The sequence below is a fragment of the Glandiceps talaboti genome, chromosome 8, assembly GCF_964340395.1.
Source record: "Glandiceps talaboti chromosome 8, keGlaTala1.1, whole genome shotgun sequence".
Taxonomy (NCBI): Eukaryota; Metazoa; Hemichordata; class Enteropneusta; family Spengelidae; genus Glandiceps; species Glandiceps talaboti.
In genome coordinates, this window is record NC_135556.1 from 17319390 (window position 1) to 17334151 (window position 14762).

At 36.3% G+C, this 14762-nt stretch overlaps 1 protein-coding gene across 1 annotated transcript in view; it reads left to right on the plus strand.

Annotated features, from left to right (window-relative positions):
• LOC144438799 (kelch-like protein 5) overlaps positions 1-13160 on the plus strand; it is a 59546-nt gene extending 46386 nt beyond the window's left edge. Inside the window, exons 3-10 of the mRNA XM_078127974.1 lie at positions 274-470; positions 873-1085; positions 3338-3527; positions 9496-9720; positions 10346-10508; positions 10921-11133; positions 11707-11878; positions 12336-13160. Of these exons, the coding sequence (XP_077984100.1) occupies positions 274-470; positions 873-1085; positions 3338-3527; positions 9496-9720; positions 10346-10508; positions 10921-11133; positions 11707-11878; positions 12336-12416 (1454 nt within the window). The 3' untranslated portion in view covers positions 12417-13160. The remainder of the gene's footprint in view (positions 1-273; positions 471-872; positions 1086-3337; positions 3528-9495; positions 9721-10345; positions 10509-10920; positions 11134-11706; positions 11879-12335) is intronic.
• The last annotated feature ends 1602 nt before the right edge of the window (positions 13161-14762 follow it).

The window sequence follows — 14762 nt, forward strand, 5'->3', positions numbered from 1 at the left end:
CAATGATAACAAATTTGACATAAGTTAAACCTTGTCCGGAATGTCACATTGTAGCTAGCATCGAATATAGGTTTCTATTTGTTTCGTTTCACTTTTTCTAGATTCACAAACAGTTCCGTTTAGGTTCAGAGTGTTGTTGTAGTAGCCTTTGACACAATGTTTGTTTTGCTATAATGGAAAAATATGATGTAAGAACACTGGATGAGGAAGTCTTACTAAAACTGATACAACTTCCTCTGTGACTTCATGACGGGTTGTTTTTCCTAATTTCAGGTAAAATTGAGTTGAAAGAAGACTGTGTTGAAAGTCTACTGTCCACTGCCTGTATCTTACAATTGTTAGAGGTTGTTGAAGCGTGTTGTGGTTTCCTAATGAAGCAGCTTCATCCATCCAATTGCCTTGGCATACGCTCGTTTGCTGAAACTCAGGGATGCAACGATTTGTTGAAGGTGGCTCACAATTTTACCACAGTAAGTTCTTCATTGTGTTTTTTTTCCTGTGGGGAGGGGGGGGGGGGAAGGGGGAGTGGCTAGGGTAACAAGTATCAATCTTATTAAAATCCAATGTAGTGATTGGCTAGTAAAGAGAATCGGTCAGATATAGGAACGGAGACCAAGGTGAAAAGTAATACAAAGGGCAAGTCATGCAAACAAGGATGGTAATAGTAAACAAATATCCTACCAACACATCAGAAACTTAGTTACTAATAGGCAGTCCAACATGCAGATTTATTTTGAGTATTACAAGTACAAATGTAGTATACTGGAGTACAGGTGAAGGTGAGCAGTGTATAAAAACAAAAGAATCTTCAGTGTCAGAAATAGATGGCTCCCTACATGTGAATTGGTTCTATTTGTGTTTTTTGTTTCCAGGAACACTTTGTGGAAGTGACCAACAATCAAGAATTCTTGCTTCTATCAGTGGATGAAGTGTGTGACTTGTTTTCCAGTGATGATTTAAATGTGTTAAGTGAAGAAATAATGTATTACGCCATGCTTACATGGGTGAATCATGACTTACCCAACAGGAGAAAAGATTTGGGCAAATTAATGGATCACATTAGATTACCATTACTTAGTCCACAGGTGAGTTCTTAGTTTACAAGTCAATAACAGAAAGATCAAGAGAGTTCATGCAATGAAAAAGTTTCAGATTTATATAAATTATCTACCTGTAGCTCTAGAAAACAAAAGATTATATATTCTTTGTCGTAGAGGGCAGTATGACATTAAATATGCACCACTGCAAGTCTTGGGCAATTGAGAGTTTGTTTAAAGTTGATTTAAAGGTAGAATATGGATTATAGTGGATTTCTGTATTGTCTTGAATAGATGTACCAGCCAAGTATTAGCATTTGTAGAAGAAAAAAAATCGGAAAAAAAACCCCTGTAAATCTGACTCAATATTTGTTGGCCAAAATTAGCAAAAGCTTTTCCTAAAACAAACAACATGTATCATTTGGGATATCAAGAATGATTATAGAACATATACAAGTGATAACCCAGAGAAATTGTTTGTGAAAGAGTTTGTGTGCAATACCAGATTTGAACACACCGTATTGTGTAACAGATTTAGGGTATATGACATAATGTCTTCCAGCCCAATATACACAAATGTAGATGTAGTCAGTGGCCAGCAGGACATGACCATTTTAATCTACTTGTCTAACATCTGTTCACTTGGGGTTACAGACAGTGATACTTGATTACTTTGTAATGAAGGATACACATAATGAGGGCAGGGAAAGGTTAAAAACAGCACTAATAGTTGTTTTAACCTAATTGTACAAGAATTGACAGGTAAGCATTGACAAACGAAACTTGTACAAACAGGAAAGTATTGGATTGAATTGGATTGATAACTGTTGGCTCAGCAAGTTGGAACAGCAGAGACTAGTATTACATTCCATCCTTTGATAAGAACTTTACATAATAATAGTTCACATTCACAAACAAATTTGAAGTTTCTCTGGCAATTGATGTACATTTAAAAAGGCCACAAAAACTGTTCTTATCAAACCAAAATACAAATCTCTGCTGTTTCAACATGCTGTGTTAAGTGTTAGTAATGCAGTTCAGTTGTTTACTTTCCCTGTTTGTAACAGGTTCCTTTTGTCAATGCTTTGATGTCAGTAGTTGTATTTTGTACCATTGTAAACAGTCATATGTTGTTAGGGCTCCTTTCTCTCTAAATGTACAAATTATGAATGAGTATAGTACACAGTATGGTTCTTGATGCTTTTCTAGAGAGTTACTATTTTGAATAGAACATATGGAAGAGAAAAAACATATTTTCAGTTACACTGTTGCTACATATGTTGTCTGTGTTATTTTGAAAATCATAATAATGGAAGTAAAGTATTCGTTTTCAGCCATTCATTTACTGTCTGTTGTGTTATGTTGATTGTATAATAACAACTTAAGACAAATTTACAGTCATGCTTTAAGTTTTACAGGATGTTATTTTATGTTCTTTTGAAAGCAATGTAGTGAAAAGTTTGTCTCGCCAGACATGTCTGTTGCACAACAATATTACCTGATATCACCTCTTTGGGGCTTTTTTTTGTGTCACCACAAGTGCCATTTCTGCAGAGGGACACAAGTCAGATGATGAGTGTCACTATGTGAAAATGACACCAAATGGTAATACAAAGTAATGAAATGAGAGGAGATATTGTGTAATACCTGATTAATCATGTGCCTACTTACCATGTCCATCTGCTCCAATATACAATTATGATATTAAAACCTATACCATGCTGTAGGCTATAGTAAATTCTACTGTATGTAGTCTTAGACTAGCATCTCAACATATAGCCTATAGTCAGGGCCTGCAATCAAGTTGGATTACTTAATACATAATGCATCAGTTTAGTAATGACTTTCGACTTGCAAAAATACAGTGTATATGTACTTGGATGGCCTATGCCACACACACACACACATGCACACGGACATGCACACGGACATTCTGACACACAGTGACACATACATACATACATACATACATACATACATACATACATACATACATACATACATGTACATCACCATATGCATACACACATGCATACACACATGTAGAGTAGATAGTTTATGCTACACACACGTTGCATAAACTGGTACTTCCATATATGTAGACTATTGGAATGCTGTGTCTGACTGTATCATAGTGTCAAATTGTGTTTAAGATCTACAGGCAAAATGTTATCAATATTTAGGAAAGTACAAATTGCAGTTAGAATGGTACTTGACAGTCACTGATAAATGTGGCCTGGTGTGGTGTTAAGCCGATTATTGTAATTGTATCTTTAATTTCAACCCCCTTTTGTTTACAGTTTTTATCAGACCATGTAGACACAAACCCCTTATTCACAGGAGATGAAGTCTGTCAGCGGTTGATTGTTGAAGCTTTGAAATATCATTTACTACCTGAAAGAAGAGCGTCAATGCAAACACAGCGAACAAAACCCCGTAAATCTACCGTTGGATCTCTGTATGCAGTGGGAGGAATGGATAACACCAAAGGTACGTATTTAAGAGAATCTAGCCGTTTTAGCATAGGAACTATGTTTCCCATCTCAAGTCACATTGTAATATATGACGCAAATGAATTCCAAAATTGCAATGTATATCATGTCCACAACGTTTTTCTACTGTTGGTTGGGATATACAGGTTGACAAGTCACAATCTGTAAGACTGTGTATACAGTGTTAATGTTTTATTCAATGTGAAATGTAAAACTGGATCTCTATGCATTGCTCAAGGACAATATTGTGCCACAAGTACACAGAGCTGAAGAAAGCAAACAGATAATAGCTTTCAAGGGTTGTACTGCAGCTGTGAGTGCCATTAAAAATTGATGTAATGTCTACACTGAACACATTACCAAGGGGGATGAATTTGTAAAGAGGGCTTTCACCTGACCAGTCCAATTTTCACAAAATGTGAAAGTGCATGATCAAAATGTTAGATTCAGTGTTTCATCTGTTTGCAACATGACTGATGTTCAAAAGAGTGATGGAATGTCAACCCTTTTCTATAGAAATATACAAGGAGTGGTTTATTTCTGGAATTCAGAAAGAGCTTTGTCATGGTCATACACATACAAGTACTTGAGCTGCTCGCCAAGAGCTATACATGTCCCATAAAATGTAATCTATCTATCGGTTTTAGCGCAGGTACTACTGTTCCATCTCAAGTCACATTATAAAATTTTATGGAAATGAATTCCAATATTGCACTGTATATATCATATCCACAAAGTTTTCTTCAATTGGTTGGGAAATACATGTAACAAGTCACAGTCTACTTGACGATGTGTACAGTTGATGTTTTATTCAATGTGAAATGTAAAACTGGCCAGGATCTCTATGCATTGCTCAAGGACAATATTGTGCCACAAGTACACAGAGCTAAAGAAAGCAAAACTGATAATAGCTTTCAAGGGTTGTACTGCAGCTGTGATTGCCATTAAAAATTGATGTAATGTCTACACTGAACACATTACCAAGGGGGATGATTTATTTGCAAAATGACGAATTTTCAAAAAAGTGATGGCATTTCAACCCTTTCCAAACGAAATATACAAGGAGTGGTTTATCTTTGGAATTCAGAAAGGGCTTTGTCATGGTCATACACATGTAATCACTTTAACTGCTCGCCAAGAGCATTTATATTTTCCACAGAGTATAACTTTTGCATCGATCAAACTCAGACTTAGACCAGTCTGGTTTTGTAGACATATGTCTGTTAGGAGCTGATGTGACTACAGAACTTATAAAGACATGAAGTTTGCATTTTAAAGTTTGACTCAGACACACAGCCTAGTCTTGCCACTCCATCCTCACCAACGTGCTCTGTTGACTGATGTTTGAGGGCGCCCCATCACACTATACTTTACACACTAACAGACAGCCTTCCACCGAGTGCCATATTTTACTTAGAACTCTCTCTGATTTGCATCCTTGGGTTTTCCTTATATTATAACATCCTTTGTTAGTCCCCGCCGGACGAAGTCCGAGACGGGGACTTATCGATTGGGTTCCGTCCGTCCGTTCTTCTGGAGCCGTTTCTTGGAGATGCCTGGACCGATTTTTTTCAAACTTGGTACAGGGGCAACATACTATGGCATACATATGCACGTCAATTTGTTTCATGATACGATCCAATATGGCCCCCTAGCAGCCATTTTGTTTGCGAATTTTCCATGTTCAAAGCCATAACTCAGACATGCTTGAACAGATCTCATTCAAAGTTGGTATTAGCACAGTGTTCTATGACATACATGCGCATGTCCATTTTCGTCGTGATACAATCTGATATGGCTGCCTGGCAGACATTTTATTGGCGCAGTTTTCATGTCCAAAGCCATAACTCAGACATGCTTGAACAGGTCCCCCCCCCCCCCCCCCCCCCCAATACCTGACCAAATATATACCCCAACTTACAAAACACTTACATCACATATACATCAATATGCATGAGACAAGTATACAAATATATTACTAGTGCACTCAAACATATCCGTACTATGACTATGAAACATGCCACATTCCATACAAATCCTCACCCTAATAACAACCATATGTGGCCAAACAACATTAACCAGGTTTGAAAATGACAACATAAACTGCCAGTTCCTTAAAACCCAATCATAGCAGGGACTATGTCATTCTCAATGACTTGTTAGCCATATTTCTCAACACTGAACCAGCAAAATTAAATTTGAATGATATCACACAAAAATAGGCATACAAATGAAAGGAATAGTGGGAAAAAAGAACTAATAACTAAAGTGAGCATTTTATAAATAATATACTTCTCAATGTCAAACTTGGATACATAATCTGTATTATGAGTTTTATATGTAAATTTCCACACATTCAGAAAGATCAATATTCCTAGTGGAGTCATTACAGGTGTGAGTGACTCTTTTCCGTAATTTCCTTGCAAATATTCAGCATGGCCTTATTAAATGAAATGACCATTTGTTTCAACCAAAAGTCTTTGATACTGTATCTCGAGCTCGATGTGTACTCGTAAACTCACCAGTAACAAGTATATGGTTTGAAAATGTCAAAAAAAAGGTCGTCTTTAAAAAGCCTGCAAGATTTGGCTGGATTGAAGGCACAATGAGAATTGTGTAATAGTAACAACTTAATTAGTGTGTGTCATGACTGAACATGCAACATTGGGTAATTTGTAAATGAAGATGTGCACCCATACAATACATGTACTAGTCATACACATGTATACTAACAGTATTCTGTCATCAGGACTGTCTGTGTTGTTGACACCGTCTGACAGACACTTCCTTTGGTGCAAGGTTCAAAGGTCAATCTGCCTGTGTCATTGGTAACGAGTGAATATGGATAATATTGAAAGGTCACCTCTCTCTTGAGATGAATTTTTACATGTACCGGGTAATAGGCATCACCTTAAAGATTCAAATTCTAAAGATGATGGGCTGTCAATCTTGCTAAAAGTATTAACATCTGCAAGGCTGTGATAAGAAATGTCAAATGTCATCTTTGCCAGATATCTGTCACTATGATTTTGTTACTTAATATTCCTTGTGTGCTCTTTCCATACTGTATGTATTAAACATCAACGAAAGTTTGCTATGAAAGGAACTTGTCATGTGTTTAATTTCCTGATTTTACATACTTTTCTAAGTGTTTTCACAATTAAGCTTTTGATGTCATCTTAATATACTGACTGCATTCAAGCAAAAATATTCAAGCAAAAATACTCAATGGAAATAACTTATTAAGTTTCCCGATTTCGCAGTTTGAGTTTCCGATAAATCATTATTTGATGTCGTCTCTAAAAAGTGTAAGGTCAGCAAAAAAACTGTGCAATGGAAAAAAAAGTGTTGGCAGATTTTATAATTGTTTCTGAGAGTTTTCATTCAGTATTTGATGACGTCTGTCATATACTGTCAGCATCAACAAAAGTATGTAACAGAAAAAAAAATGTCATCTCAGTGTTGCCAAGTTTCGTAATTTTTGATCGGAATTTCTATACAGCAGGTTTTGATGGCATCATTGATATACCGACAGCGTCGATAAAATGTGTGATGAACAAAACTGTCAGATGTTTGGTATAACTTTTTTTCTCAGAGTTTTCATGCATATCTTTGAATGGAGTCTTTGATATACTATCGGCATCACTATAAGTGAGTGTAGGAAGGAAATTGGCAAGGGCTTGACTAGCATGACTAGTCAGAGAATACAAGTAATTGAATTGATGTTGTAAGTCATTTACATAGTCTCTCGTAGCAAATTATTGAAAACCCAAAAGAATTTCATTTCTCTTCAGAGAGTTGACAATGAGATGACCTATCCCACACTTAATTAGACTGGGTAGAGTATTAATAAAGGTCTTCATTCCATCAAGTCTGGACTGATAGTACCACTATCTGTCTTCTATGTCATCTACTTGTAGGGGATCATCCAGGATATTGTGTCTGGACCAATTCATCATATACGTCCCACCTATAATAATAATAATAATAATAATAATATCTTGTCTCTGCTCATCACATTTAGCCATGTGGGGTGTCTAGTGCAGTTTCCTAGGAAAGACACGATCCTACTTTCGTTGCCATGTCGGGTTTCTAGTACAGTTTCCTAGAAAAGACACGATCACACTTTTCATTGCCATATTGGGTTTCTAGTCTTGTGCAGTTTCCTAGAAAAGACACGTTCGTATTTTATTGCCATATTGGGTTTCTAGTCTTGTGCAGTTTTCTAGAAAAGGCACGATCCTACTTTTATTGCCATATTGAGTTTCTAGTCTTGTGCAGTTCATTGCCGTATTGGGTTTCTAAGAAAAGATTGAAGTTTTATATGCACCCCATTTTGTAGCTTTGCAGGTATTTCTAATATATGAAACTATTGAAATTGTTGTAATCAAACTGTAAAAAGATCTGTATGAAATTTAGAATACCACAAAGTTACATAATAGGGAACTTGCACACCCGCCATGTGGAATGTTGCATCATGGGAAATGTGATAATAAATACTAATGAATTGGTATTGTAAACAATACTGTTACATTATTTGTAACCACAAATAATCAATTCATAGTTACCCTGTGGGAGGTTTATTTTATAGGTAGCTCCAGATTAGGTATTATGATAACCACAGAGTCCTTTGCGTCTGAGCATGCTCAGTCTGGATTGCAAGTTCTTTATTGTTAGCACTATCTAAAGTGTAGTTACAATGCTATGCAAAGAGCTCCTTGAAATCATTCCCTGATGAACAAGAATTGAACAGAGTGAAAATATAGTAGAAAAGCATAAAACATAATTTAACGTTTATCATGAATTTAACAGTCAAAGAAATGTTTTGTTCTGATATTGAACATTTTTGTTCAGTAATTGTTAGGATTAGTAAAGTTATGCAAGTAAATAAACGTTATGTGCATTATTATTATTATAGTTATTAATCAGATCATGTTTATTAGGTAGACAATAGTTATTAATCAGGTAGGGCCTGTCTAGTAGTCTTCCAGATTGTTAAACTAACAGTAAGTACTGTAGATGTGTAACCATGCAATTTACTCCAATAGAGTGATTTTACGTTCCCGCAAATTCTCCACAGTGTGTAATTATTTGAAGTACCTTGAGATCTATAAAATAACTAGGGCTGAAGTATATCTGTATGTATGCCTTGAAGTCCTGCATTAATGTTATATTGTACTGTGGTTCACATTGATTTCCATTAGCCTGCACAGAGTCACTATGGCATTGATCTAAATTGTAAATATTGCAAAGTAGTGCAAATCGGACCACAGAGAATGTGTGGCCCCCTGGCTAGCTAACATTTGTTATACATAATAGTAAATGGCTTGCTAGCTGACTTGTTGCAAATGCTTTAGCCAGCCAATCCCTTTGCTGGAACAGAAAAAGATTGCAGAGACATAATTTGTGTTTTGAGTCAAGACATGCAATTTGTGTTTACTGGATTTGAAGTTGTTAAAAGTATCTTGGAAAAGAATTTAGAATTTGTGAAGGGCTGCCAGAATTGAGAAGTATGCCATGAATGATCTGCCTTCTCCCCCCCCCCCCCCACCCACCACAAAGTGACAGACTTCACCACTTTTTACCAGACATACAACTTGTTTAATTCACACATGAAATCCAGTAATATCTGTATGATGTTGTCCTATTCTCTACTACTAGGTGTTACCAGAATTGAGAAGTACTTTGGACAATGATCTCTCTCCCCCCTCTCTCCGTCAAACCACAGAGTTACAGAGTATGCTACCTTCTGCCAGACATACAACTTGATTACTTCATATAAATTCAACAATGTGTGTATGATGTTGTCATATTCTTCTCTAGATGTTACCAGACTTGAGAAGTACAATATCTCCCCACCCTTGAACTACAAAGTTACAGACTACCTCCTTTTACCAGACATACGACTTTGTGTACTTCACATTAAGTTTTCAACAATGTCTGTATGATGTTGTTCTATTCTGTAGGTGCTACCAGTATTGAGAAATATGATCTGAGAACGAATACCTGGACCCAAGTAGCCAATATGTGTGGACGACGCTTACAGTTTGGTGTAGCTGTATTGGAGGATAAGTTATATGTGGTTGGTGGCAGGGATGGCTTGAAGACACTCAATACTGTTGAATGCTATAACCCTCAAACTAAGAACTGGACAATGATGCCAGCTATGGCTACACATAGACATGGATTAGGTGATCCTTGCATTTATTAAACCCCCCAGTAGTTGTCATTCTTAGTACGTGTAATGACCTTTCACCTCATGCTAGTAGGTCAAGATGGCCGACTTATTCTCATGAGTACCTATTGTAATGCATATGTAGTTCTTGGAGCAGAAACCATGGTGTCGACCAAGAAATATAATGAATGACATACCTAGGTGGTAAAATTAGTTTATTTCAGATATTGACAGTATTTGCAATGATATTTGTCACAATATGACAGAACCCCCATGACACGTGAGTGTATCTGGGTTTTTAACACGAGTGCTTTCAGTGTTCTCTGCCACTGTATTTTCACATCATACATGTATGTGTAAATTGAAAGCATTCACATTTTGTACTATTAGTCATAGTTAAAGGGTTATGTTTCAATCCCAGGTTCTCACATTAGTGTTACCATATCAGTGTGAAGCCATGAGGATTGCATATGACCCTTCGTTTTGACTCTGGACCAACTTTTCCTGTACTTCTGCCAGACAAGTTTCCACAAAGTTTAATTTTTTAATCCTTAGTGGGCCTTAAATATCAGGTTTAAAGTAAATATTATTAAATGATTGTACCCCATATACTCAGTAGTTTGTCATATCGTATCGTTTAGGTGTTGGCGTTTTAGAAGTTCCAATGTATGCTGTTGGCGGCCATGATGGATGGAGTTACCTAGCAACAGTGGAAAGATGGGACCCACAAAGTAGACAGTGGAGTTTTGTATCACCAATGTCGATACCAAGGAGTACAGTTGGAGTGGCTGTTTTGAATGGAAAGTATGTATTGCATCTGTTGGTAGATACATTGTATACCGCAATACTGAACCCCCAGGAATGACTCTATGACTCTATCTGGAACTTCATATTTTTCAGTGAAGGTTTTGTACTTGCTGAAAAGCAATTTTATGCTCATCCTTTCAGTATCCCAAAAATGTAAATTTTGTTGACAAATTTGTAACTATCCTAACCATATATTGACACTGTTTACACATGGACATCAAGCCAGTGTACACAATGGAATAATCAGCAACAAGTAGACAAAGTAATTAAATCAGTTATTTCACACTCTCCTGTATTACCAACTTGGTTTGTGCTATGTCTTCGACGAAGACTTGTTGTTGTATGAAATGGAATTTCAGCCATGAGTTCACCTGCTAAACTTGAGGTGTATACTGTATTTTCTGTCTAGGCTGTATGCTGTTGGTGGCAGGGATGGAAGTTCATGCCTACGCTCAGTTGAATGCTATGACCCACACACTAACAAGTGGTCCATGTGTGCCCCGATGACAAAACGACGTGGTGGCGTTGGCGTGGCAGTGTGCAATGGTTGTCTCTATGCTGTTGGGGGACATGATGCACCAGCTAGTCAACAGACATCCAAACAATTTGACTGTGTTGAAAGGTATTTAAGCTATTATATTATATGAACATATGTACAGTAGACAGCATCATGTTTTCAATTTGATCAGAGACAAGCACAGAGGAAGTGAACTAATTGTTTAATAAGAGGAATTATATAAAAGTTAGGGGGTCGAATTAGGGCTATAGACTCCTTAGCATAAACCTGACTTGTATGTCTATATCAAATGAGTTGGCATACGTGACAGTGTCCTACCAAATCAGAATGATTGATTTAAATGTTGACACTTTATTTGTCAAATTCTTACTGTATATACAATTGCTACGACATAGTTTCATAAAGCAAAGACAGACTCAACTAAAACTACTGTTGTGGCATGGTGATGAGAATATTATCACATCATAATTGTGAAAACTTGATATTGATAGAAATGTGCTTTTGAAGTCAACACAAATAAATGAATAAATGTTGTATGTATCTTCTCATAGACAGAACTATTCTGTCACTGATGATTAACCAAGCTATACAAAGTCAGCATACTTAAAATTATACAAAAAATTTGAGCAATTTTTCAAAAACTGAAGTTTTTTCATTCATTTTCTTTGCTATTATTAGGTTAGATCCCAGATTGGATACTTGGATGGCTGTATCACCGATGAACATTTGTCGCGATGCTGTTGGTGTGGCTGTACTAGGAGATAAACTTTATGCTGTTGGTGGTTATGATGGACAGGCCTATCTCAATGCTGTAGAATGCTATGACCCACAAAATAACGAATGGACAATGGTAAGTTGACACAATGAATATACTGTTATAAACACTAATTTTGACATCATTTTTATCTACTACTTCAGTGTCAGATTGCTGACTAGCTTTGCAGGAAGGTTAGCACTTGCAAGGTATTGGTATCTCCATAGATTTGCACTGTAGTGACTACTATGTAGAATATGGCTTTATTTAAATTTATTGTATTGCGTAGAGAACAGCTTAGAGGTATTTTTGAAACTTTCATGCCTAAACTTTAGGTTCTGGAGAGTTATTTTGTGATTTTACATTACATATGTTGAGTATGATTGCTGAGAAAAAACGTGTTGAAACTTTTTCATCATTCAGTGTTCAGTGTAAGTCCTTATCATACGTAACAGCAGAGCATAAAAACTGTAAAATGAATTACAAGTAGAACATAGATAGAAAACTTGTTGCACTATTCATGACTCGATTATTTTGATCTTTGTTTATTCAGATGGGATCCTTGTGTACTGGTAGAGCTGGTGCATGTGTGGTGCAAGTTCCAGAGGCAAGAAGTTATCAGCATGCTGTGTAAAATATGATTGGAGAACCCTAGTTGTGTCTCTATTCGGTGGAGGGAACTGTCTCTATTCAGTGGAGGGAATTGTGTCTCTATTCAGTGGAGGAAATACAGTGAGTAACTATGGATGCCGGACATGTTATGCCATACCACTGATGAGAAAGACAAGTTTGTGAAGTGCATTTTCCCAGCATTCATGTACCTCCAATTTTGTTTACAACCAGCATACCACCATTGAATTATGATAAGTTCATCACTGTCGACTGACACCAACTCTGTAGGAAAACTACCACCATTGTGTAGTATTATTTACTGATACATACCTACGCCTCCGAATAGAGCCATTACATTATGCAGTGTTAAGGGATAATTTGGCAATGCAGGAGTACTACCCCTCTATTGAGTGATAATACCTACATGACACTACCTGTGTAGCTTGAGTTGGTGATACCATCAGTTGCGCCTTCACCTGGAGTGACTACATCAATCAGTCATTCATGGATACTGCTCCACTACATAGGGATGACAACATGATGTGATGTCAGTGTTTAATATCTAACTAAGCATTATAAAATTATACTGTAAGTGTCTTTACGAACACTTTCATGTCAAGGAAAACAAACGTCGTTCATCATTATTAGCTCAACTCAGTCCTAACGAAGAAATACCATTATACTGTATAGACAGTCATGTTATCACTGTTTTGTTATGGGCAGTAAGGATGTCAAATCCTGCATTTTCCTGGCATTTTACGGATGTGTAACACCAAAATCACAGTCCATGGCACCGAGAAATGTGCACGTTTTACCAGATTTCCCTTCTCTGTTAACAGGGGTTTCCATACCTTTAAGGAAAACACACTGTTATGATTTGATTATATAATTATATGTGATTCCATGCATTCCCAGAAATATTGGTGTATAACTAACAATACTAAATGTCATCTGTTATATATATGAGTCTCTCTGTTAATCCGGGTTTAGAAAGGGAAAGAGAAACTATAAAATGTGACCGATATTTTGTACAGATGTCTTTTTTGGTCATAATGACAAATATCATTACAACACAGATATCCATTGGCCAAAATAATGGAAGATTGAATTTTTAGTTTTCGACTTACTGTTTGTGAAAATAACATGTACTGAATCTGTGATGTCATTGATTTATGTGTAGTAGTACTAACATCAAGGTTGTGAGAATTAGGTGTACTGAAACTATGATGTCATTATTCTCTGTGTATTATCAATAACATCAAAATCAATGTGTAGTTATTTTAATACCGCTGTTTCGCCACTTTTGCATCAACAAATTATTTTGTAATAAGTTTGCATTCCAAAAATTCTGGTATCCAGAATTTCATCATGAAAAGTCCAAAGAACAAAATGTTCTCTTCTGTTTGTTCTGAAAATTCCAAACTTGAAAAGTCAGTTTTCAGTGTTCTGTACTCATACAGCAACTTGGTTCCCCAATTCCAACATTTTCCCTCTGCAGTCATGACAATGGTTTCATACAGAAATTTCCCACCATGTGAAAAGAATGATTTACAGTGATATAAAACTCTGTAGAGATGAATATTTCTATTAATGGAGAAAAAATCTAACTTTTACAAAAAACTTGAAAAAAAATGAAGCTGAATAACGTAAGTTTTGCTAACGTATTTTGCTAAAAATGTTGCTGCGTTTCTAACAGAGTTATAGTATTTGCACATTTTGGCTTCTACTAAACTCAAGTTGATTTGCAAGTTTTGTATTATCCCTGTAAGTAAGCCAATAGTTTCTACAAAGTCTATATAAGTATATCCTAAGAATAGAACTTTTGGCTTTATAGGGTTAACCAGATAGCGTATTATATTTTTCTAAACTTGACGCAATCTCATTTGTAGAGAGAGAAAAGTAAGGAAACAAAAAACTTTCTGTTGTTTTGCTTAGAAGGAGCGATCATTATTTGCGATATATACTAAATAGCGATATTCTTGTACTGTACAATAGTATGGGGCAAAAACTAAAGAGCACTGGACTTGCTGTATGGGTTGTGTACCATCGCCTGTTTTAGAACTCGTGACAAAAATAATGGGAGACTGTGATGTTAAAGTTAGACTGAAGTTGTTAGAGGCTTCATCTAGAGTTAAATGTATCAAATTTATGTTACATGTATCAAATTCTCAATACCTGCAATAGCAGTTACAGGGTCAAAATAGAACAAGAAGGTCAATTTATTCTCCTGCAGATCTACATGTACAGTAATGCATTGTTGATGCTTGGAGCCAAGTCCCAGTGTCGACCAAGGAATGGAATATTTGTAATTGCTTTTGACGTAACTATAGCCAGCCTAAGGAGTCAAATGCCATTTTAGGAAGGTTGG